Source organism: Aptenodytes patagonicus, chromosome 7 (assembly GCF_965638725.1).
Source record: "Aptenodytes patagonicus chromosome 7, bAptPat1.pri.cur, whole genome shotgun sequence".
Lineage (NCBI taxonomy): Eukaryota > Metazoa > Chordata > Aves > Sphenisciformes > Spheniscidae > Aptenodytes > Aptenodytes patagonicus.
The window spans coordinates 58,932,899-58,957,523 of record NC_134955.1 but is presented as its reverse complement, the minus strand read 5'-3'; the positions used below and the strand labels follow the sequence as shown (position 1 = coordinate 58,957,523).

General features: G+C 37.4%; 1 protein-coding gene across 5 annotated transcripts in view; it reads left to right on the top strand.

Moving 5' to 3' along the window:
* The window catches only part of SETD3 (SET domain containing 3, actin N3(tau)-histidine methyltransferase), a 64,822-nt gene extending 49,610 nt beyond the window's left edge, over positions 1-15,212 (top strand). For 4 of the 5 annotated variants that reach the window (XM_076345414.1, XM_076345416.1, XM_076345417.1 and 1 more), the window contains exons 7-13: positions 209-267; positions 2,119-2,233; positions 6,672-6,746; positions 9,478-9,644; positions 10,291-10,376; positions 11,895-12,055; positions 12,677-15,212. In XM_076345414.1, the coding sequence (XP_076201529.1) occupies positions 209-267; positions 2,119-2,233; positions 6,672-6,746; positions 9,478-9,644; positions 10,291-10,376; positions 11,895-12,055; positions 12,677-13,120 (1,107 nt within the window). In that variant the 3' untranslated portion in view covers positions 13,121-15,212. Of the gene's footprint in view, positions 1-208; positions 268-2,118; positions 2,234-2,557; positions 6,446-6,671; positions 6,747-9,477; positions 9,645-10,290; positions 10,377-11,894; positions 12,056-12,676 lie in introns of those variants that run through there. The other variant, XR_012995952.1, reaches the window with a different exon arrangement.
* Positions 15,213-24,625: the final 9,413 nt, after the last annotated feature.

Sequence of the window (24,625 nt, the reverse complement as noted above, 5' to 3'; positions counted from 1 at the left end):
CGGCTGCTGGGCACAACAAATTAAGTTGACAGTGATGTATGAGAGCATAATAGCATGATGATCCCTCTGTAGCGCGGCTGGACGCCTCCTGCTTCATTTGGCTCTTGTTAGGATCTGTTAGGCAGCTAAATAATGAAATTCTGCTGACTGATTTCTGATTTCGCTTTTCTTTCCCTTTTCACCTTTTTCTGAAACTTGCATTTCCCAGACCCATCCTAATGCCAGCAAACTGCCCTTAAAGGATTCTTTCACTTATGACGACTACAGGTTGGTCTGTCTTTGAATTCTTTTTTTTTTTTTTTTTTAATACAGTGAACTGTGGGACCCTGGAAATGCTTCATTGGTGGGAAAGCCCTATTGTTATTGAAATGTTAAATGTAGGATTTGATACTAATACACTTTCTTAATAAAGAAGAAAGTAAAATAAATATGCAGATTTTAATTGTTACAAAGGAATAGTCATGATGAGCAGTTATTTAGCCAACTGGCACACATAGTCTGAGATTAGTAAGGTAATTCATTGTTTCTTAAAAAAATTCAGTTGACGTTGCAGGAGGTTTGGGTTTTGGGATTTTTTTTTTAATTTCTTTTTTTCTAAAAGGCTTTACCAGCACATAGGAGTAAAAACTAATATTTATACTGGCTGTTGAACAGGAGAGCTGGAGAACTTAAGCTGTACACATGAAGCATGAGTGTCACTTGGAGGTGCTATAGGGGGTGACATAATTAAGATAAAAATAAGAATAATTAAGATAACGAGAGCTTTAATTCTGTTAAGTGATTAAAATAGCATGAATAAAAGGCATTCATGAAGTCTTACAGGGATTTTTTTTAGCCTAGTTGTACTTCTGGATAAGTCTATGAAAGTGGGATTTCCAAAGCATGCCTCCTTCACTTATAGGGTCAGAGAAACACGCCAACTTACATGTGAAGTGGTCTAAAATTTTGCAGATGAAGTACAACAATTAAAAAGAAACATACTGCTATTATGTTTCAAACAGTGTTTGTATATTAGAATTATCCACAATTTTAACTTGCTTTTTTAGAAATTAAGTAGATTTCAATTCGATGGTATCTTTCTAAGCAATCTCTAGTCTTTCTGAAAAAATCCTTCTGAAAGTCTAATTCTGTATATTAAATACTTGTTAGTAGTGGAGTCAGTGGGAGTTAAAATTATTTTGACCTTCTGGTGGTGTTCGTTTCTTCCTCCCGCCCCCCACCCCCCCCAAAAAAGCCACCACAAACATATGTATTAAGGCCAGAACATAGTGCAACTAAGATTATTCTTTTTCCCTCTGTCTGAAATAAAATAAAAATGAAATTTTAGAATGTACTGAAATGTTCAGCTTTTCTGGAGATTCTTGATAGGTAGCTGGCATTGCCTTTGCTTAACCTGAGTTTGAAGGGTTTTGAATGATGTCTGTGTGCTAAACTATGTTATACTTTCTTCATTCTTTTTACCTGGATATCTGTTTGGGGTATTGGGGCTTTTTTTTCCTCTTTATTCTGTTAAGCAGAAAATTTAGCAATACTGATCTAAGCCAAAAGTTCGCAAACTGAAGAGAAGCGATTACCAAAATATCATGCATGTGTCAGGTGATGACACTGGTTTCCAGTTCATGTAGTACATAAGCTTTTTAGGGAATGAGGGGAAAAATACATCCTGGCTCTTACAAGTGTCTGCACATAGATGAGAGCTACTGCTGCCAAGCAGTAGCTGTGAACTACTCTGAAGCCTGCAGGAATATCTGCCCCCAGGTTTGGGATGTGTGGTGAGAGGTATGTGTGCATTGTAGGGTTGGGGAAGTAGAAGGTGACATGGGAGTGGATCCTGGTTGAGGTAATGGAAGGTATGAAGGTTCTGTTGCAAAGAGTGCAGAAGTGGGGTGGGATTGCCATCCTGATTTGGGAACTGGTCTATGTGCATGTCTTGGAAATCTAGGAGCTGCTGCTTCTCCTGCAAGTGGTATCGCCTTCTGCTGTTACTATAGTCAGTGTGATCTTTAAGAAAACTAAGTTTGGAAACTCCCAGCCTAAATGATTGGTTCAGGTTGGACTGCAGCCAGTCATGTAATGTTGTTTTGAACATTGACCATCTAATGTTTTTAATTTTTGTAGATGGGCAGTTTCCTCTGTTATGACACGGCAGAACCAGATTCCAACAGAAGATGGTTCCAGAGTTACATTGGCTCTAATACCTTTATGGGACATGTGTAATCATACTAATGGACTGGTAAGGATTTCTTCAGTGTTGCTGAAAGGCTTTAGGGCTTAAGTATTAAGCCTTTCAACTGCTGTAGAACAGTTTAATAACACTTTTCATTATGGTTCTTAACACAGGTATTTTATCTTCCCAAGTGACCCTAAAAAACTAATATCTGAAAGAAAGATTTGTCATTTTCTTAAATGTCTTACAATAGCTTTTCAGGGAGAACTTTCTTCATCTAGAGAAGAGTTTAGAAGTGCTTGCATACTTGCATAAAGTTATGTCTCTTACATATATACACACATAATGTGCCTTTAAAAGTTTTCAGTTACATGATGCTTTTCTTTCCAGCCAAGTTTGAATATTCTTCTGACATGGAGTTTTGTTTCTGATGGGCTGAAAAAGATTGACAATACTGGACAGATTTGTTCTGAGAATCGAAAGCAGACAATGATGGTGGTTGCCTCTTGTAGGGAGGAACCACTAGGGAAAGTGGTGAGAAATTTGCAACTAAGAAATATCTGCCTGCTCTCCTAACCATGCCCAAAGAGCCTTGTTATGGAGACAGCAACAAGAAGAACAAAGCCTAGTTCAACAAAAACAGTACATCTGTTACTACATCAAAGAAACAAAATGCAAAAATACTACTTTAGGGCGTATTAAACATTTAAAAGGTGACATATGTATATAGAAAGTCAGACCTGCTGACATTTTGGCTTATGTGAGCTAGTTCAGAAGATGAGGTCTTGATTTCATTAACAAGCTAGTTAATGTTGAAGTGAGGAAATGGAAACCCGTAAGAGGATTGTTTATAGATGTTATTTAGCCAGTCTTGTGTACGCTTCAAAATTCATACGCTCTAATTGTGTTTCCAGTAGATAGTAGTATTTATTGTAAGCAGTGAATATGACCATACTATTCAAGTAATCGGGTTCTGTTGTGGGAGAGTTGACCCGAGTGTTGGGATAGCAGCATGTGTTAGTATCGTTGGTATAAGAAAAGCCTGGTTTAAATGAACAAATTGTAAAGCAAGTTGTTTTTCTCTTGACATTTAGCTAATTTATTGTTACTATGACTGTACCAAATATAGCATGGTAGGCTAGGCTACAAAGTTGCAAGTGTCTGGGGTTTTTTATTTATTTATTTTTCCCTATTAAAAGGTGATTACATGTTCTTTAACAGCGATTCTTGCCTTTCACTATTTGTTATGCAATCTCATAACTTTGATTTAGCAATAAAGCTTGTGTGAGAGTCTCCAATGTAAGGAAAATTGCTTAAAATTCAGAAATGTATATTTTTTTAATATAAGTCTTAGCTGCAAGTATCAGTACTCCCTGTACCCTTTTCCTGCTGGGCATCTCTTTCAGATGCTTTTGCAGAGACTTGTCTGTATTCATTAGACAACTCTTAATGAATGCCTTCAAAGTTGGGATTAGAGGAAAGAGGAAGAGAATTAAGGTTCTGGAAGGGAAAAAATTAAGTAGCCTATATTAAAAGAGCAGCTAGTTATGTTGTTTTAATCATTCAAACTTCTATTTAAATTGATAAAGTAATTTTTATTTTTGTTATGCTCTTTAACAATGGATTTGATATGGAGCCAGCCTCTGGAGCCAAACCTGCTAGTGCAGTAGTATATCAGGGTTGGAAGCATTTTTATGCTGAAGTGTATCCTAAAGGGCGGGGGCGTGCTGAACTGAACTTAAATATTTTGTGTGTATATACAGACTTTACTCATTTGTTTCATATTTCTACAGAAACTAGTTTAGATGGGTATAGATTTAGGAAAGATAGACAACTGTAATATTGATAATGGGCTAAGAAAAGCTACTAAACCTATTTCTGCTGTGTGTTAGTTTCCTTGTACTATTAGAAATAGGGAAAAAACTGCTAAGATAACTGTAAGTAATTGTATTGTAGTTTATATTATTGTAGAGTGAGATGAGGGTGGGGTTTGCTCTAATCATAGCACATGCCTTTAAAATACATGAAGGGAATTGTTCTTCATTGCAGAAAGTATGAAACAAAAGATGGCATTGTATGCGCCCCTGTCTAGTCTATTCCAAACGTAGTGCTGAAATACTTCTTGGGTCAATCAGCTACTATAGATCACTGTTCTTGCTTTATTCCACGGGGCCCCTTTCCATGAGCTAGATAATAAAATGTTCTTTGGGTTTTAACTGGAGCTGGGTCCATCCAGCTTTTCCCTTTCCATGAGCTAGATAATAAAATGTTCTTTGGGTTTTAACTGGAGCTAGGTCCATCCAGCTTTTCCCTTTCCATGAGCTAGATAATAAAATGTTCTTTGGGTTTTAACTGGAGCTAGGTCCATCCAGCTTTTTCTTGCTTCTGACACTATTAATTAGATCAACCTGCCTCTAAGAAGTATATCAAAATGGTTGTCTTCATGCATTTCTCATTGTTATTCTTTAGTGGGATCGTATTTTGACAGTCAGAGGTTGATTACCAGTTCTGCCAGAGCTTTAAATAAGCTACATTCTGCCTGTTGGGCTGGGTCCATCCTTAATCACTGACCAAGCAGACTATTGCATGCTTTATACACAACTTGAAATTCATGTATCAGTCTGCTTCAGAAATGAAACTGAAGGGATGCAATTTGTCAGCTATCATGTGGGAAGAGAAGTAAACACCCTGTTAATTCTCTTACGTGACTGCTATTAAAAGAAAGAGGAAATAAGAGTCTAGCACTCCATTATGCTTTATAGAAAAGCCTTTCAGAAGTGCTGCTGGTGTGGTTTTTTTTTAAAAAAGAAAAGGCAAAAAGAAAAAACAATCCCCAAAACTAGCAGTACTCTAGTGAAGCATGCTTAAACTGACAGAATCCTTTTCTTAACATACTGGAATTTCCCCAGTCCTTGAAAGCCTGTTCCACAGGCATTTCAAGAACTGGAATAGAGTTTTCACATTCAGAAGTATTTCATTGAGTTTACACGCTAAGAAAATTTCAGGACGGGTCAAGTGCTGTCAAGAGTTCCCTTTTTTAAATGGAAGTTGCAGTTTTTCCTGAGATGACTGTATTTGAACTTGGAAGGTACATTTGTCATAGCGAAGGTAAATCCTCTAGCACTTGCAACCTGCAATTCAGGGTTAGATAATCTTCTAAACGAGAGATCTTAATTAAAAATTGTTCAGTCCAGCATAGTGAATGTACAGGAATTTCTGTGTTTTTAAGTACTACAGCCTGTGTTTTCCAGTAGGCCGTATTGCATGACTCTCGTGTTCTCTTCTGATCTCAACATACCACAAACCTATTAATAGACCTGAAGTGATGGCATCCGCATGCAGAGGAGTTCTGCCAGCCTCCGCAGGGCCAGGCTGCCCGTGCTTGTGGCTGCCATTTTGGATTTGCTGCATCATAGACAAGTTCCCCATGCTCACTTTGAAAGCACTGTTTTGGCTGACAAATGCACGCTTGACGATGCAAGCAGCGTAAAACTATTAACATGTAAACCATCAACCAAGCTGTCAAAATAATCCATGGAGTTCTGTCTTCGGACAAACTGCATCCAAGATGGGAATCAGGGTATACCACAACTCACACGTAAGTCAGCTTATAAAGAAGTATGTTTTCATTTACAAAGGCTGAGAATCTTTGGCTTCTAGGTTTTTCCCCAGGTCCAGAGCGTATTTTTCCATAAGTTAGCTCTGTCAGTACTGAATTCAGAATACCTACCATAAAAGTTGCTTCCTGATTGTTCAGCAGTTTATGGTCCATCCTGCGGCTGCACCTGTGCCTGCATCTTTGGTAATACTATTCAAGAACATGCTGTTTGTCACTTTTAAAAAGTATTACATTTTTAGGATAGCTTTACTTGTTCATGTGACCACTTTACAGTTTTGTAATTCTTTTTGGAGAAGTACAGATTTCTTAAGAGAATTTATCCTCTTCCATTGCCTGCTACCATCAAAAAAATCCTTTTAGCATTTTAAGAGTATTACTTAACTTTAGATAAAGGGACTATTTGCAAGTAAATTATAATTCTCTGAAGATTGTATACCCTAAAGATCCACGGTTATCTAATCCTTTTTCATTGAGAGGTCAAAATGTGCTGGCAATTGAAGGATAAAGCACAGCATATAGAGCTGTCAGTGCCTTGCTCCCTTGGGCCTCATGGGAGTGACTGAAAACTCCAGAACTTTATAAGAAGCTGCCGGCTCTAGCACAGGATTGTCTGTGGTCTATGGGAGGGTACTTTCCTCAGAACCTTCCGTTCACTTCAGGTAAGTTATTTCTTCCCTTAGATTTCTTTAATGCAGAGGTTTTTTAAAAAGAGATTACTCAGGAATCATAAAACAATTACTACCAGCTATATCATATTGTGCAGAGAAAGAAATCTATGCAATTGCTATTGTTAATATCTGTTTCCAATACGACAATGTTTTGTCAATGGTGGAGGAGATAAATATAAAACTCTAAAGGTGCTTTTGTTACTCTTTCCTTGGATAGATCACTACAGGCTACAATTTAGAAGATGACCGGTGTGAATGTGTAGCGCTCCAAGATTTCAAGGCTGGAGAACAGGTAAGGTAGTGTGAACAATTATCCACATAATTGTTCTTTAAGTTTTGTGGACGCTTGGTAACTCCCTACAAAATTTTAATAGCAGAGTGGTGTGGATTAAGCCCTGCTACATTTGAATTTTATTATGCTGAGCTAATTTTGTGTGAAAATACTACCAAACTAAGTAAGTGCACATTTTTCAGAATAAAATATTTTCGATCACTTGGTAGACCCCAACTTTAGGAGAGTTTTGATTCCTCATATTTTAGAGAACTAGTTGAAATATTTAATTTCTGGTAAATGCACATACACGGACACTGAGTTTGGTATTCTGGATGTGATTAATAAAAGGCCATAACCCAAAGGACCAAAGATAAATATATTTTAGATGTGGGGTGTCACTTTGTCTGCAATAGCAAATGGTACAGTCTTTCTTAAAAATGTTGTTGGTTTGTTTCTTGTTAGTCTTCATTTAACAAGAGGTTAAATGCAGTATAGTTGCCAGTCATTTTACCCATGTTGCCATTCCCATCCTTAGTGAAAATGAGAAAGGACCTAAAAATATAGTCCCTCCCTTTCACGCAGGCATGCACACATGTACACGCCCCTTCATCCTGAAACGAAAGTACCAAAGGGCAAGTCTTGCAAAGATGCGAGAAACAGCTCAGAATCCAGTATTTTGTTCAGAACTGCTAAGAAACAAAAATGAGTGCTAAAACTATTGATGCACTGAAGACAGTGGTTCCAGGAGTGTAGGAAATCTCTGGTAGGAGGGTTCCTGTGCTGTGTCAGCAGCCAGCCTAAGCCCTCAAGTGTAGTAGCACTCGGTTTTTCCTACTACTTGTGCAACTGTAGTCAGTATGGCCAGTAAAAGACTTTGGCTGTGAAACATCCTGAAATGTTTTGTAACTCAGTCTCAGAGTTATTACCTTTAGTGTATTATTTTGCCAGTCTTACACTTAATAATATTTTGATTTTCATTTTTCTTATGTATTGTTACCTTCTTTTTTAACAAAGATGTGTCTGAAAAATTTTTTTAAGTATGTCTTTCCAGAGGTGTATTTATCCTCATTGCTATGCTGGGGTTTACAGTGATTGTATATTTTTTGTGTTGCTCTTAGAATTGGTTATGGTAGTCAAATATTTGCTGTTTTTTCCAATACTGGTATGATGAGTTAAAAGGGGTCCACAGTTTTTCCAGAAGTGATCCAATTTATAATTTTCCACAGCTGGCAATGGATGTGTCATATAGCTGTTCTGGCTGCTCTCTCCATTTCAATTATAGAGGCTTCCTCTATTTCGATTTTATTTTAGTAATTTCACTTCGTCTGCTATTTATCAGATTTTTTTTAAATTTCTGTGCAAACTTTAACTGTTATTGACATCATTAAAGCACTTTAATTATATAATGCTTCAGTCTCTTAACATACTGTGCAGATGTTATTTCTTACAGTTTCAGCAGGAAGAATGTATGATCCTCGCTTTTACTACTAAAGAATGTGAGGCAGCAGAAGTCCACAGAATCTATCAAACACTGGCCTTGAATAAAGCAACTTTCTCATTGTGTTTAATTGGCTTTTTTGTAAAACAGTCTTAGAGTGTGAGAGCGTACTGTATAATCTACACATAAGCGACTTTTAGTTTAATATGAGATGTATCACAGTGGTTTTAAAACTTGAGAGGGTTAGCAACTCTCTCCTTAACCACTGCTTTAACATACCTAGGCAGGTCACTTGTTCATTTTACGAGTGTGTTACAGTATAATGTTTACTATAATTTAATATAACATTTAAGCATTTAGTGCTTAGGATAAATAGTTCTAATCTAAAATTGAAAACAAAGAAAGTAAATGGCATCGTTAGTGTTGTTGAGCCCTTAAGAGAACACTGTGCCTTTCTCTGTCAGCTAGAGAGGAGTGGAAGCTTACAGGTATCCAGAGTATTGCTGTATCCTAAGGTTAAGAAGGGAGTTCTGTAACTGTTGAAACTTTTTTTTTCGATTGACAATTCCGTTATCAAACAAAAAGGGAAAACATCCTCTTGATGCGGGAGAAGACAATTGCTACTCTGAGCTCTTGTCCCATGTACTTCATACAGCCTAGCCCTGAATTAAACACTTTTTGCAGGTTATATTTAGGAACTTCTTTTTTAATGTGAATTAAAGTAACCTATTTGCTTTAGATAAAGAGTTCAGAGTATAACACAAAAATAAATACTGGCTGAACACAGATCAAATCCCTCTGTATGATATACTTTGGTATATCCATGCCTTAAGGTAACATTAAAACAAAAGCAAAGTTGATCCATCAGCAGTGTAGGTTACTTTTTTGGGTGGACATATGGGGGGGGAAATGACCCCAGAAACACTGTTTCTTTTAATGGGCCCTCCTTGTCTCAGATTTTTTAGCCTTTAAAAGGCACAGTATCTTTGAAAGCTTATTTCCATATACTGATATTTTATGACAGTGTGAGAAAAAGCATTTTTATTTTAAAGTATAGAATAAGAACCTCTTCTCTCCTTTCAAAGTCTCTGTTACAGGGATATGTTTACATCTACGTCTAAAGTATATTGCCACACTATATACAGCATTTGAATCGATACCAGAAAACAAAGCGTGTTTCTTTATATAACCAAATATACCTTGTACTCAGAATAGTAACTTTTTCAGGAAATAACTTTCAAATTATGTCAGTTTTGTGAGCTGATCTTAAGCTTTTTTCCTGTCCCTTCACTTCTCTTTTCATCCTTCTAGATTTACATTTTTTATGGCACTCGGTCAAACGCTGAATTTGTGATCCACAGTGGTTTTTTCTTTGATAATAATTCACATGACAGAGTGAAAATAAAGCTTGGCGTGAGTAAAAGTGACAGGCTGTATGCTATGAAGGCAGAGGTCTTAGCTCGTGCTGGTATCCCAACGTAAGTAAAACACAATGCCATGGGTTTTTTTAAAACATTTCCAAAGTATATAGTGCCCAGTAGAGCATATATGAAGCTGTTCTGTGATAGTTTTCTTAGGTGTAATATTTCTCCTGTTTGTATAGCAAATTAAAGTTACTGTAATAATATTTACAGAAGTTCTCTGAGCTATATTGTCATCTAATTTGGACCATATATAAGGAAAAAAGCCTTTGCTTTAATAACCATTTGAGCAAAAACAGGGCGAGGATTAATTTGAAGCAATCTGTGGTTTTTCTTTCTTTCCTATCCCTTGCAGACATACTATGATGCTCAGTATGTGAACCACAGCATTTTCTTTTAGTCTTTTCAGTCCAGAGGGTACTGTTAGGAGCAGCAAACGTGAAACATTGCATTTTCATGAATTTATTATGAAAGCCGTATAAAAATAATTGTAAGTGTAAAATTGTAGAGATAATTATTCTTTTCAGATACAGGTTAAGGAAGCTCTTCCTCAGTTTGAACTAGTATTAACTAATTTTTTAAAAGTTACTTTTGTAACAGTGCATTTGTTGTATACTTTGAACTTATTTCAACATAAAAGGCCTTAAAGGTATGACAATAGAACTTGCATTTACTGTTGCTGTTTGATTGTTTCTTTTATTAGTTCTAGTGTTTTTGCCTTGCACTCCACTGAGCCTCCAATCTCTGCCCAGCTTTTGGCTTTCCTTCGAGTGTTTTGTATGAGTGAAGGTAAGATGTTTCTGGAATTCCTAAAGCATGAGGTGATGCAAATTTTTTTTTTCTTTTTTTTTAATCTCCCAGGCTGTTGTGAATGAGTGAGTTTTGGAGCTTGATCTTTAGTTCTTAGGTTTAAAAATGGTTCACAGAACAGGGTTAACATGCTTAAAATCACAGCATATTAGCCATCACTGCTAGAATCATCTAGGTATGGAGTTGGAATATTCTGTACTGTAGGAGAAATATGGAAGAGACATTTCAAAGTTGAGTATTTCCAATATTTTGGCAATTTGTAATCTAAAACCAACTTATGTATTTGCAAACTGTCTTTGTAGCGTTTCTCTTATGTTAGGGGGTTTTATGGGGAAAATATATGTACAATTAATAAATATTCACCTAATTTGTGCATGTGAAACTTCTGATTAATTGCTTGTAATAGTTGCTTGCTGGTTAGATGCAGTTTTGGAGGTTATAGATGTGACAGTTTTTCATGACAGTGAGAGAATTCCCTTGCAGTTAGGGATGCTGTGTGGATGATGTGGATTTTAATACCAGTAGGAATACTGAAGTTAAGTTTTTGCGTGTGCTCTATTTGCTTTCTTCAATAAAAACAACGTATGTTATTTAGTGTCATGCCTTCACTGCATCCTGTCATCCATCGTTTAGAACTTACTAAGAAATTAGCATAGAATAGAATAACTCAGTTGGAAGGGACTTACAACGATCATCTAGTCTAACTGCCTGACCACTTCAGGGAAGTAAATTCAAGTAAAGAAAATTTTAGGATGCTGATGAGGGGGTGAATTTTGGCTCAGAGAAGAAAATATAGCTAGTAAACATTTTAATTGCATTACTCTGATACATGATTGTGCTCAGATTATTCATATGTCTTAAATACTGTATAAGAAAACTTTATTGAGAAACTACATGCAAGTGGTTCGTGAATTTTGTGATAGCTGTTTTGCAGGAGTGAAATTTGGTAATTAAAAGATTAATGGAATTTGTGTAATGTCAAGGAGCTGATTAAACATTTTCTACTCTGTGTGAGGTTTGTTTGATGGATATCTCTTCTGACCAACCATAGGGAGTTTCTGCTACTGAAAAAGATTACTAAAAGAATAGGAAAAATAATTCCATTGCTATTTGCACACTCTGGCCTGTTCCTTTTATTAGCAAAAAGTTTGCTGAACTCTTTAAAGAATTGCTCCCTTTTGTTTATCAAGTATTATAGAAAACATTCCATCTCACTGTCACAGAGTTACGCTGTGTCTAAGAGGCTGTGGTATATAAAATATCTTTATTTCAGAGTGGAGCAGAAGGTCCATTTTCTGCTAACCTCAAGACTTCCAGTTGCCTCTTTGAGGAGAATCCTAGAAATAACCAGCATATCTGATAATTCTTATTTGAGGAGAGGGTTTTTTGTTAGCTACTCAAAGCTATACTATTGAAAATAAATCTTTCTGCAGTTTATCAACTGACAAAGTGAATGATGAGATTGTTTTTAACAGATTGGTTTTATACTTATTGCAGAAGAGCTGAAGGAACACTTGATAGGCGAGCATGCCATTGACAAAATCTTCACTCTGGGGAACTCCGAGTTTCCCGTTAGCTGGGACAATGAAGTTAAACTTTGGACATTCCTAGAAGCTAGAGCATCCCTTCTTTTGAAAACCTATAAAACAACTGTGGAGGTAAAATTGTCACGATATGTAATTTAAATGCTTGAAATGTTTTGTGTTATGATTGTAGGGAAAGATATTTTGTCCCCCATCTTGACTTTACAAACTTTAATCTGAATGTTAGTACATAATTCATTCTGTACTTTTTAAAGTGTAGAAACAGGTTTGCATTACCTAAGGAAAATCAAGTAAGACTGCAAAAAAGAAAATTTTGTTAATGTAATTTTGTTAATATATTTTTTCTCTGATTCTCCAAATAGAGGCTACCTGCTTTTTCTCTGCAAGTGAAATGGGCAATCAGTTTCAACTTGCTATTAGTTGCATTCTCCAGTCTGCAAAGAAATGTGCTACTATTGCGAGCGTATAAGTGAACCTACATGTTTCATATATTTGTGAAGTCTCCTGACTTTGCTTGTTATGCAGGCTGATCTGTGTGGAGAAATTTTTGGCTTCTTTGTGAATTCTTGACAAATTTCACTGGGACTCCATGCAGACCCCCTCATTCATCTATGTCCATTTGGTTCAGCCTGAAGAACCTAGTGTCACTTACTGTTAACGCATAGAGAGAAAAGTTGCGGGATTTTTTTATTGCTTTGGTTGTTACTAACAAACTTGCTTTTGCTTTTCTAACAGGATGATAAGTCCTTCTTGGAGACCCATGATCTTACTTCACATGCGATAATGGCTATCAAATTGCGCTTAGGTGAAAAAGAGATCTTGGAGAAAGCAGTAAAGAGTGCAGCTGCTAGCCGAGAGTATTATACCAAACAAATGGCAGATGGAGCTCCGCTTCCTAAATATGAAGAGAGCAATATTGCCTTGTTGGAGAACACTGTGGCAGACTCTAGACTCCCTATTGTCTTGAGAAACCTAGAAGATGTGGAAGAGCAAGGGGACTTGAAGATTGATGAAGCTATTGATGCTGAAGTCACAGAGAATGGGTTTGTAAATGGTGAAAACTCTCTATTTAATGGCACCAAATCAGAAAGTCAAAATCTAAATAAAGAGAAAAGCAACAGAGAGACTGAAGATGCCAAAGAATCTTCTTCAGAAAGTACTGATGAGGTTAAAGAATAGTCCTAAAATTTTACTTTCTTGTGAAATTAAATTAGCTGAAGTTTATGAACAGTGCATTTATGTTGGTGTGTTTCTTTGTTAACATTTCTCTTTCTGCAGAGAAAAATGTTATTGCTGCTTTATATAAAAATGAATTTTTAAGTTATTTAAAAGATTTAGCATCCCTTTTAAATTAAGATTGCCATCTTGCTTTCAGGCAAAAACTGGGGAAAGAGGTGCCTTTGGAAGATTTTGCAGCCCTATGTTGAACCAAATGTATTTTCTTCCTGGGGAAGAATTAAGCTCTTCTATCTGCTGTGCTTTTGTTGTTCTGTCACTCTGACTACCGAAATTAAAAGCTTGCTCTGCCTCCTGCCAAGAAAAGCAGAAGGCAGGACTGACTCGGTATTCAGCATGAAGGTGGGAGAGCAGTACAGCAGAAAACTGGATAAGAGGATCAGAAACTTGGGAGACTGGAGAAAAACCTGCTTAAAATCAGGTATGCCAGTCCAGAAAAAGGTAAGGTGGCAACCTTATGATTGGTAGTTTTAAATGTTGATGAGAATCCAAATTATATACACTTAAAGTGATCTCTGAAGATTTCAGTTTACTTTGTCTTTTGTTTACTGTATAAAAATATCTCATCTTTCTTCTTCAGTCAGAGTTAGGCTGCTACAATACAACATTCACCAACTTTTAAAGGCTGACTTCTTTTTATTTCCAGGCGGTACCTTTTATTTACGAGGTTGGCAGTACTACTGGAGAGTTTGAAAGCAGATAGGCCAAGCCGTAGCTTTAAACTGTACTGTTCAAAGTGAGGTCACTTCCCAGCTTCTTCAGGTTTTCACAACTAGCTAGAGATTTTCAAAGCTACACTTTTGACTAAACCATTATTAAAAGGAAAATATGATTAACATTCCTGTCTGCTACTCCTTCATTTCTGTGTTGTTGGATGTAACACTGAATGTGACATGGTTACCTGATCTTACTCAACTTCATCTTTTGCTTAAGATATTGATTGATGCTGTTTTCTTGAATGAAATGGCAGGCAGGCTAATGTATTTTTGGCCCAAGTCCAGACCGCAGCCAAGTCTGCAGTACGCTTTGCCATTCAGATTGCGTCTCTGTCTGATGCACATTTCTTGGGGTACCTCCACAAGTTAAGCAGGTCTACTGTCTCCAGCAGTTTTGGTCACCCTCATACTGTATGTTTTAACTTCTAGGTGGAAACAATACAATCCTAGCACAGTGCAATGTCAGAACAATGGTAATTCCAAGGATCGACTTTGAAATTACCTGGGTATTGGGAGGAGAGGAGGGTGGAATATTTTTATTTTGTGGGTGAATGGAGAGGAGTATAAAGTGATTTAATTCTGTCCTCAAGGACTTTGTCTTTTACCTTTGTATCCTTAAGTTCAAGATAATGGATGGACAAGCTTGGACAATTGTTTAAAGCTCAATAGATGTTGCAACCTGCTCATCCGAGATCAGCTGCAGTAAAATGTCTTTTGGCATATTCATAGTTTTATTAGGTTTTGCTTCTTTTATACTGCAGCTTGGAAAATGTGTTCTTGCATAAATCTTTGGTGCAATACACATGACAAGTAGTGACTTCCTTTCAGGTTGTCATAGCAGTTTTGGTGTTTGGCTAGTATCAGTGCGGGGAAAATAGAAAAAATAGTTTTTTAAAAAAATATTTCACTAAGAATGGCACGTTGCCATTGCACCTTGGATATTGCTTCACCACTAACAAGATGCTGGACCAGTATTTTTGTAACTATACGCTGCCTTTGGTAGAATGTTATGAATTGTTGTCTTGACAGTTTAAATGTCACACAAAAGTCGTTACATTTCGGTATTTATTAGGACCAATATTCCATTTCTGTTTCTGCCACTTACATTGCACAACGTTGTACTAGATACTATGATGCAATCCTGAAACTAGCCTTCCCTGAAAATTATAACTGTAATTCAGAATTTAAATGCTTTGATTCAATCTGATACACTGTATTTTGTTCCAGTATTTGCTGATATCTATGGCTTAGCAAAGCCTGTGGTCACCACAGGACAGAATGTGTGGGTTTTCTTGAATAAAATATAGTTCTACCATGTCTTCCCTAGTGAGTGTATTATACAAACAAAACCTCTGCCTGCTCCTGACTGCTGTATCTTTTGGGGTCTGTGGAGAGAGGAATAACTGTCCAGGTGTACAGATTAAAGGAGAAATAGCTGGCAAATAAAAAAGAGGGATTCTAGTAAACAGAAAGGGAAAGTGGTCTATGAAGCACACGGTCAAATTCTTACTCTTCGTGTTAGCGTTATTTAGAAAAACACGTTGTACACAATAAAAATAGTGAGTAATCTAATTTTGTAATTTGCATTTTTCCTCTATGCATGTAATGGTTTCTCAGAAGCACTAACCTAAAACTTAAGCTTTTGAAAACTGAGGTGGAAACAAAAAAAATTGGCACTGATGAGCCCTTATTACCATCTGTCATGAAAACAGACCTTTCAAAGCATTTTAAAGTTAACTTTCTTCATAATGTTTGGTTAAGAGGCTGTTCACACTAATCCCAGGCTAAATGCCAAATCTTGCTTCTGTTTAGCTAGCTATCTGAAGTATTCCTGTAAGAAAGACATCACTTGGATTTCTCGGACTGTTCTCCAAAAACAAAAGAGGGGAAAAAGAGCCCTTCTGAATTTTGCATGAACCTGCCTACTGATTAATCGTTTCCTTAACAACCTATAACTACTTTGGCTCTATACTGCAAGACGATGTCCGTAGAGCCCTGTTGATAAATGTACAAAATTGAGCAGCAACCTCCACTCTGGAAAAAATGCTTGTAAAGTATATAAACTCAACCTTAGCTTAAGTGCTGTCATGAGCACACGAGAGCTGAGAGCCTTCTGGCTGTGGAGGTAAGATGGTTTAGCATCTTGGCTAAAATAAGTTGTGTTTTAGCATCTTGGCTAAAATAAGTATTCCTTCCTTTGGACATTGTTAAAAGGCGGCATGGACAGAAAACCTATGCAACTCAACAGTAGCTGCATTCTTGAGGCTAATTTGCCTTTAGAGGGGAATGATCATCATGGAGTCAAGAAACTTGCCTCTTTAAAGGTACACTGGAAGCTTTAGGTTACGCAAACTGTTCTTCTCTAGTTCACGTCTTTAGAAACGCTATTTAGTATCTGCTGCTGCCACTTCTATCACCCTTATTTTATCGAAAGGCACATGAAGTAATTATGAAAGGTAATTTGAAGTGTTTCAGTCTGATGCAGTAAAGATGCTCCCAAAATCCACTGCTCTTTTTTCTGATTTTACAGACTGAAAGTCAGTCCTTGCTATTTCTCGTACTCTGTGCCAAACAGGAGTGTTCAGAAAAAACATCGCTCTACCAAATTTATCTGATAAAGCAACACCCATTGTTCCTTTTTCTCTAGAAGATTTTTAACTGATCCTTGTTGAAGTCAGATATGACCACATGATTTTCACATAATTACCATCTATATTTAATAGAATCATAGAATCATAGAATCATTGAGGTTGGAAGAGACCTCTAAGATCATCGAGTCCAACCGTCAACCCAACACCACCATGCCCACTAAACCATGTCCCTAAGCGCCTCATCTACACGTCTTTTAAAAACCTCCAGTTTCTAACATGCTTCCTTCTTCGAGTGCATTGCTTGCTGTACAAAGAACAGCATGTAAATTGGTGACTCATGGTTAGAAGAGCTTCCTTAGGATTTCTCGGTTTCTACATCTATTTCCTAACAAATGCCACAAGTTTGGAAACCATGTGGAGGATTTTTCAGTTAAAATAAATAAATTGCAACCCATACTTAAGAAAAAAAAGCCACAAATGGTCCTGTATTCTTTTGGGGTTTATGTCTCCTTAGGTTCACTGGTGTATTCAACGTATTTCAAAACTGAACGACTGCTATAGAGTTTGTGTAAATGCCATAAACTTGAGCTTTAGTAATACAAGTGAAATCTATCTATGATAATTTGTTTAGTGAAAACCACAAATTGCAATTTTGCCAAAGTCCGAAGCGCCTATCCTATGGTACCAAGCAGAAACCAAAACACCCATTTTTTTTCCCCTTTTTTGTAGCCTTTTGCTGAGTATGGAGTGCTCTAGTACTTACACTCCTGGATTAATATGCTTGAATAAGCTGTTTTGTGTAGCGGTGTACATTGGGTGGTGTAGGGTACTCATGGACTTCTAACAAAATGCGATTTTTGCCTTGTATGCTGTCTTTAGTCATTAACAGTGGCCTTTATTTTCAGTGTACATAGACATAGAACTTCACTTACAAATTAAATAATTTTTTTTTTTTTTTTTTTTTTTACATTGGTAGCAGCATGAACTGGACCTGGCAGTTTACAAAAGCAATCACATTGGTCGTCAGTGTTTGCATTGCCCAGAAAGGGTTGCACAGTCTGTACTGGAATGGTTGGAAACCAGAAAGCATTTGACTTCTGCCTTTGTCTCTCATGCTAGGAAGCCTTAACAGCTGGAGCTGGTGCCATTTTTCATCATGAAAAACTACGCTAGATAGGGGAGGAAAGCAAGGAGATGTTCTTAAGTGGAAAATAAAAGCTGGACAGCTGAACACTAGCTAGCTTGTCTCGGAGGCAGTGGTTGCTATCCTGAAGGATAAGAAGTTTAGGAATTATTTCAGTGAGTGTTCAAAAAAGAGGATAGTAGAAATACTGTACTGTAATTACTGTGGATTTTTAAGCAAGCCGTACATTTCACAATTGGACAAGGGCTTCACTTTCCCTAGGAACAGGTGAAAGCGTATGAATTACAAACTGTTGTAATGTGTTAATCTGGCAATGAAGAACAGATGTAAGTGGCTGCTTGCCTTGTTGTCAGTGCTGAGGGCAACCTGAGTGAAGTCTGGGTTGGAGTCGCTGTTGTCCGTTAACTTGCTCCTCTGCCGTTGTGGGAGAACTACTCAACACCGAGGGGGTAAGGAAAAGCTTTATGAATCCAGCATGGAAGGATTGGACAAAGCCACAGAGAGCAATATGAAAATAGAAGATAGTGTTGTATTCAGGACACTCACCTGAAACGTAATGTGTCTAGACTTGGGGACCTTTGTCCAAATAATATTTTTGTGTATAGGACTATTTTATTATAGAAAGTTGATCAAGCACAGAAGAGGCTTTTGAACCCGAGCCTTCCATCTTCCAGGTGATTCCTTCTGTTAACTGCGCTCTGACCTCCTTTTATTTCTGTTTTTCTGATTTTTATTATTTAAAGATTTTTGGGTATGTCAACGCAGAATTATTATTTTTAACTTCCCAATTTGGAGAAATTAGACAATCATTTTCAAGTTAAATCCAGTTCAGACGTGGCAAAATAGGTAATGCTGACCACCACAACTTGTGCCTTTGAGCAGCTTTACGTGAACTGGAGTGAAACAGATCCGTAGCCCTTTGAGACTTGACTTTGCTTCTTCAGAAAGGTGTTTAAAATCTGCATGAGGATAGGGAATAAAATCCTGTGTGTGTGAGGAATGTTGATTTCCCAACTGAATCAGCATTACTTATGCACAGATTCAGATACCACCAGAATTACATAACTGAACTTAAAAACTTTTGATTTTATTTAATATTAAGCATATATTGTTCTTGGAAACTGGGCCAACTTGACAGCCCTGAACATACAAGTCATTTGTCCTCCAAATAGAATCAACGGGTGCAAAAAATAAGTTTCTCTGTAGCATCCCACTGCTCTTCCTCTGTGTGACAAGACCAACAGTAGCCTAATGCCAGCGTGGTGCCTTGTTTCACTTATAGATGTTACCGGCCGGGTAACCTCTTGCTTTGTGTCAGGCTGGGGCACCTACCCATTCCCTAGATGCACTTGCTATCCATAGGAGAAATACTGGCTGTCCTCCTGGCCAATTCATCTATTTGACATGGTGGCATGGAAGTCAGCAGGTTTTGCGTTCTGCTGCTGACTTGGTTCCATGCAAATAGAGTATTTCTTTTTGTGAATGCTGTTTGATTTAAATATTCTGCCGTTTGTTGTCATATTTGCAAAAGTTGTCTGTTTCTCCTCTGTAAGGCTGAAATTTGGGAACTACATAGGTGTCCTGCATCCAGCAATTGTTTCATGGTATGGGTTAAAGCAAATTCATTTCCCTTTGCATTATTCCATGCTGGTTCACCACTTTCTGTGCTGTTAGTAACTCAGCCAAGGCTCCTAATTTCAGCGCTAATAAGTGGGGTTGTATACAGATTTGTGGTGCAAAGGTATGAAATATTAAAACTGAATCTCCATACTGAAAGAGGCGTGCACAAACAGCCTCCTATGAACTGCAAAGGAATTTTTAGATTAACCTGAATATCTGTAAGAAAGCCCCACTGCCTTGCAGCAATTAATTCAAGTGATTGGATGCTAGGAATGGTTTATTGTAATTGCACACAGGTAGTAATTTATTAGGGTGGCTGTTTCTTTTGGCATATGTCAAGAAGGTCAGAGTTTAGACTTTTTTGGACATTAACCTAGTCTTCTGAAACTCTGAAGTTCCACTTTTTGGTCATTAATTTCATACATGCTGAGATTGTGACAATTAACCCACTTAATAAAGGTCAAGTTTCAATTTTTTCCAATTTCTGGAACACTTAACTTTATTCCTTCTTGAAAATGGGCAGATACAGAATGATAAATAGTTATTAAATGAGAACGAAGATGTAGTTCTGCTGTCAAGATACTATTGAACGGTTAGTAACAAAAGGACCAGAACTGCTATGGATTTGAAGTAAAAGGAATAGCGTAAAACAGACTACAGGAAAAGTATAGATCACAGTAAGCTGTTTAAAATCATTTCCACTAACATCCCTGTTAACTTACTCTACCTTAGCTTCTAATTATGCAAATCCATAATTTGTCCCTTTAATTTTTTTCATGTATACATGTGATTTTTCCCACAGCTCTAAAGCAGCATCTAGCCACAGCTGAAAGACATAAACAAGCAAAAAGTGAATAAGGAAACGGTGGTGGTGTTTTCAGATGGCCAAAGCCTAGTTCTACTGCATTTTAATAATATCTGCATTTCAATGAGCCACAGGATTAGATAAAAATAAACCCTTGGTTCTGTGTGGTGGCATCAGTTCCTAAAGAATACATTGGTATGTTGGGTCTCTTAAGCTGTCACTTAAAAATTAGAGCTGAATTATGTTGTCGTTTTTGAAACCTCTGAAAAATATCCATCAAACAGCATATTTATTAATTTTAAATTGTATCACCCATTGAAAAAGTGTTTGCAGATGAATCAGAAGTAGTTATTTTCTATGTTAATAAAATCATTGCACCTTTAGTATTATGTCAGTGCTGAGTGATTTTTGGAAACCTATTTTTCACATACATTTTCGCATAGTTTTTAGGTATTGACTAAGATTGTGAGTCCTGGAGTATTGCTGCAGCAGTTTTATAGGTTGATGCTGAACACTTTAATGCGGGAATGACACACAAATCTTTCAAAGAATAAGAAGTTGTGTATTGAAAATAATAGTTTCCTGTATAATTTTTTCATGAAGTAGTACAAGTACTATTAGCCAAACCTTAGAAATGGAGATATTGTCACAAATTGTCAGTCCTGTTTTGTGGAAGCTGCAGCTCTGGGCTTCTGAAGAGGCTCACTTCAAGTACAGGGGTATGAGGTATCTGGCACTATTAACACATGCACCAATGTAATTGCACAACATTCATATTCTAATATCATCACTCAAGATTAGATGAAATTATTTCTCCCCTGGAAAAAAAGTGTGGCTTTTGAGTTTAAAATACTGCAATACAGTTTGGCACTCGTGGCTTATTTTTCATGGGAGATGTTTAGCTGTTGCTTTAAAAACTCTTGCATTGTCCCCAGAGGTTTTTACACACAAACACACGCGCACACACACTTGTGATACTCTCTGCCCCTTCTCCCTTTGAAAGGAGTTATTAGCCTGCGCTAATGCTGTCTAAATGCTCACTAGTTAGTAGCAATACTTGAGGGACAGATGATTTATAGCCACTTGATTCAAAAGATTTTCAGCTAAAGCTAAGTAATCATTTCAAATGATCAAATATCATCTGCCATGAGAAGCAAATATGCAGCACAATGATAGTTATCCAGCTTACTCTCGGCAAAGTATATTAATCTTTTCTTCAGATTTTACTTTTGGGAGTAGTAATAGTCTCTGACAGAACAGTACAGTCATCTTAAGCTGAGTTTCAAGAAGGAGCAGCATTTCTCCTCAGTGAAATGAGGTTCAACAGGTAGAACTTCAGCCTAAAAATGATGTGCAGTCTTGAGGTGGACCTCGTGATTTTGCATCACAAGAAATGAGCTAGCCTTTTCCTCTTCTTTCTCTTTATTAAGAAAGCTATTTTTGTTGTCCATATTGGGCAACTATATAAAAATAGGCAAGCTTTATATCTTGGCAGGATTAAATGAGAAGTGTGTGTGTCTTTTTTCATATCCTTGAATATCAAAACAAGACAAGCCTATTTAGGAACAAGGATTTTATTGCTTAACATATATTTGCATCAAGCAGTGAGGACATTCACTTTCATGGCACGTTTTCTCCCAATGGTTTCCAAATGCCTCGCAGCTCTCACAAAGCTGAATTTTTGCAGTACTTTTCTGAGATGAAGAAGGGGCTACAATAGGGTGGCAGAGCCTGAACGTGTGGTTCTGGTCACGAGAGATGCCTTTGTTAAATGTTTTCAGGATCATGTGAAATAGTTTTGTGAACAAACTACAAGATTGTTTCTAGAAAGAGAAAAAAAATGTGCCTGCTACTTTTTAGAACAAATGTTTACTAAAATAAGCAGTTCATCTTTAGAAATGGAAGATCATTAAGCAATGGGGTTTTTTTCTCCCTAGCCATGGATTGCGGGAAGAAAGTAATGCTGTAACAGCAATGCTAAGCCTCCCCCAAGGACAGGCTGGCATTCACAGGTGTAATTGTACCTGTTCTGATCGAGACTTCTTCTCTGGGTTCGGTGATGGCAAATGCAAATAAAGTGTTAGCTTGGAAAGCACTGAAGAACACATAATGATACGGTCTGGTCATCCTATTTCCAAGATATAAAAAGCCAAATATAGATGACAAAATCAAGGTGGAGCTTCTATATGAGACCCTCTAAAGGCTTTTTAAGGTAAAGAGTAGTTGTGATACAGATATGCAAAGCAATGAACGGTGCTGTAGGGAAAGGCATAGCTGGTTGATTTAGTGACAAAATGTTCTCTCAGGAAGGTATTGGTCTAAACTGCACATATCTGCAGGAAAGGGTGAGATTTAGCACGTCTTCCACGTGTAGAATACTTCTGGAAAGATTGAATCTGTCAAAGCATCCCTATTTTGATGTTTCAAGGCTGATTTGTTAAAGAAACACAACCTGGGCAGTGACATGATCTCTCTGCATTTCCCTACATGTTACTTGTTTCTTAAGTTGATTAAGGCTTAAGTGTTAAGAATTTGTTGCTCAGCTTCAAATTTGACAAAAGAGTGGAAATCTCAGAGATTGCTGAGTCCCATGAAAAACACCAGCCAGGTAGTGCCCTGCTTTAGGGACAGACCTGCTTCATAAACTCATATGTTGTTAGCCTACAGAAAAACCATGTGGAGACAGCCCCAGTCACAGTTCATGGTCAAACGTGAGAGCCAGAAGAAAAGCATGCCTTGTTCACAAAAGCCACTTAAATTTAAAACCTCTGATTTGGGTTTGAAATGACCTTTTATTTAAGAGTGTAAGCTAGTATGATTTAAAGACTTCAACCCATTTCTTTGAAATGTTGAAGCAAAATATTCAAAGTGATCAATATCTTAATAACTTTTTGTCCTTCGCTGCAAATGGTCAAGAATGAATTTTGCTGCAAATTGAAGAACAAACTTGGATCTGGATTGGAAAGTTGCTTTTTCGTCCAGCCACAGTCCCATTCATCCTTCTCTACGTAGGAGGACCAGGAGCAGTCTGAAGGGCAGGGAACCTCAAACTGACCCAACAAAACGTAGTTGACCACTGACACTTCGTGCTATAGCAAACAAAACAAGAAACCCACCACTCAGGAGGAGTTTGAAAAGGCAAAGCATTGGTCTTAATGCTTCAGATTTCTGTTAAAGGAAATAGACAAAATTAAGAAGATAATTAGCCCTCAGCCCTAAGATTACAAGCAGATTCAAATTGAGGAGGGAAGGTAGAATCTTATCCCATGGGCAGGTAATTACGCAGTTGTCTAAGGAGAAAGGTTTTTGCATTGCTTTTGATGCTTTTTCTATGCATGACAAAATGGAAGTTCAGTGGTCTGAGCTGGATTTCCTACATTCCTCCAAAGACCAGTCAGACCGAGTCTTTGATAACAGACTCATCAGTTTGGCAATATGGAGCTTGAGGAAGTGTGCATAAGTTTCTGTCCTATTTTATTTTATTTGAAAACCTTTTTTTGAAGATCAGAGCATACTTACAATTTTTGTAGAACTCCTAAATCATTAAACTTACCACATATGCTTATAAATGGCTTTTGTAGTCTGCTCCAGTTTTTTCATATGCTGGGTTTATATCAAGTAAACTGGAATAAATGCAGGCTCCTGACTCCCACCTGATTCTCGATATCCCCAGGAACACTTGCTGGCACGTTGAGTTAACTCTCTACCACTTGAAATAGCCACTAAATAAGGTCCACATGCTTTTCACCTTTCTGACCTTTTTGGTTTAGTTACCAGTCAAAATGGAGCATGTAAGTGGTACACCAACATCAGTAGAGGTTGATACGGCTGTTCATCATCTTCAGCCTTCACAGGCTCCTAGAGAGTGCAGCTGCTTTGGTCAGCTGGCATTTGACTATAGGACCTCACCAGTTACTAATATGAAGGAGGAGAACGAGCATAGAGCAGGTGCCGCTGAGGTGGTTGAAAAGGCTGGGATAAAATAATACAGATAGAGCAATAGTAATGAGTCAGTTGTAAACGTAACCTCAAACACAGAAATGTTAAGCCTAATAAGCCTAAGTGTGTCAATTTTCCTGTTTGTTTAGGTTTGTTGGGATTTTTTTAACATCTTTCCTATTTGCAAGATCTCTAAAGACACCCGTGCCCTCTCTCTGGTAAAGGGATAAATACGATACTTATTGGAATGAGATCTCATTTTGTTCCGTTTCAAACCAAATAAGTGTACTTTAGAGATCATGGGAAGTCTGTAAAGGGATTTACCTCCAAAGCTAACAAACCAGCCACGGAACAAACAGAGAATAGCCCTTGTTTGAAGTCAGTGCTTCCAAAACCACAGTATGTTGGCACTCCAAGTGCCAGTTTTTTCCTTTGTAAAGCATGCTACAGTGTTCTGGAGCAAGCGCCTCACACTGTGGTGCAGGATCTCTACCATGGCTGTCCCTCTTTCTCCTTTCATTGACATGCAGAGAAAACTACAGCATGGACAGTCTTCGTTGCATCATCCTCCATATCTGTAAGCAGAGTTTCAGACGTTGTACTACTTCTGTCTGGCTCAGGTGGGTCACAGGA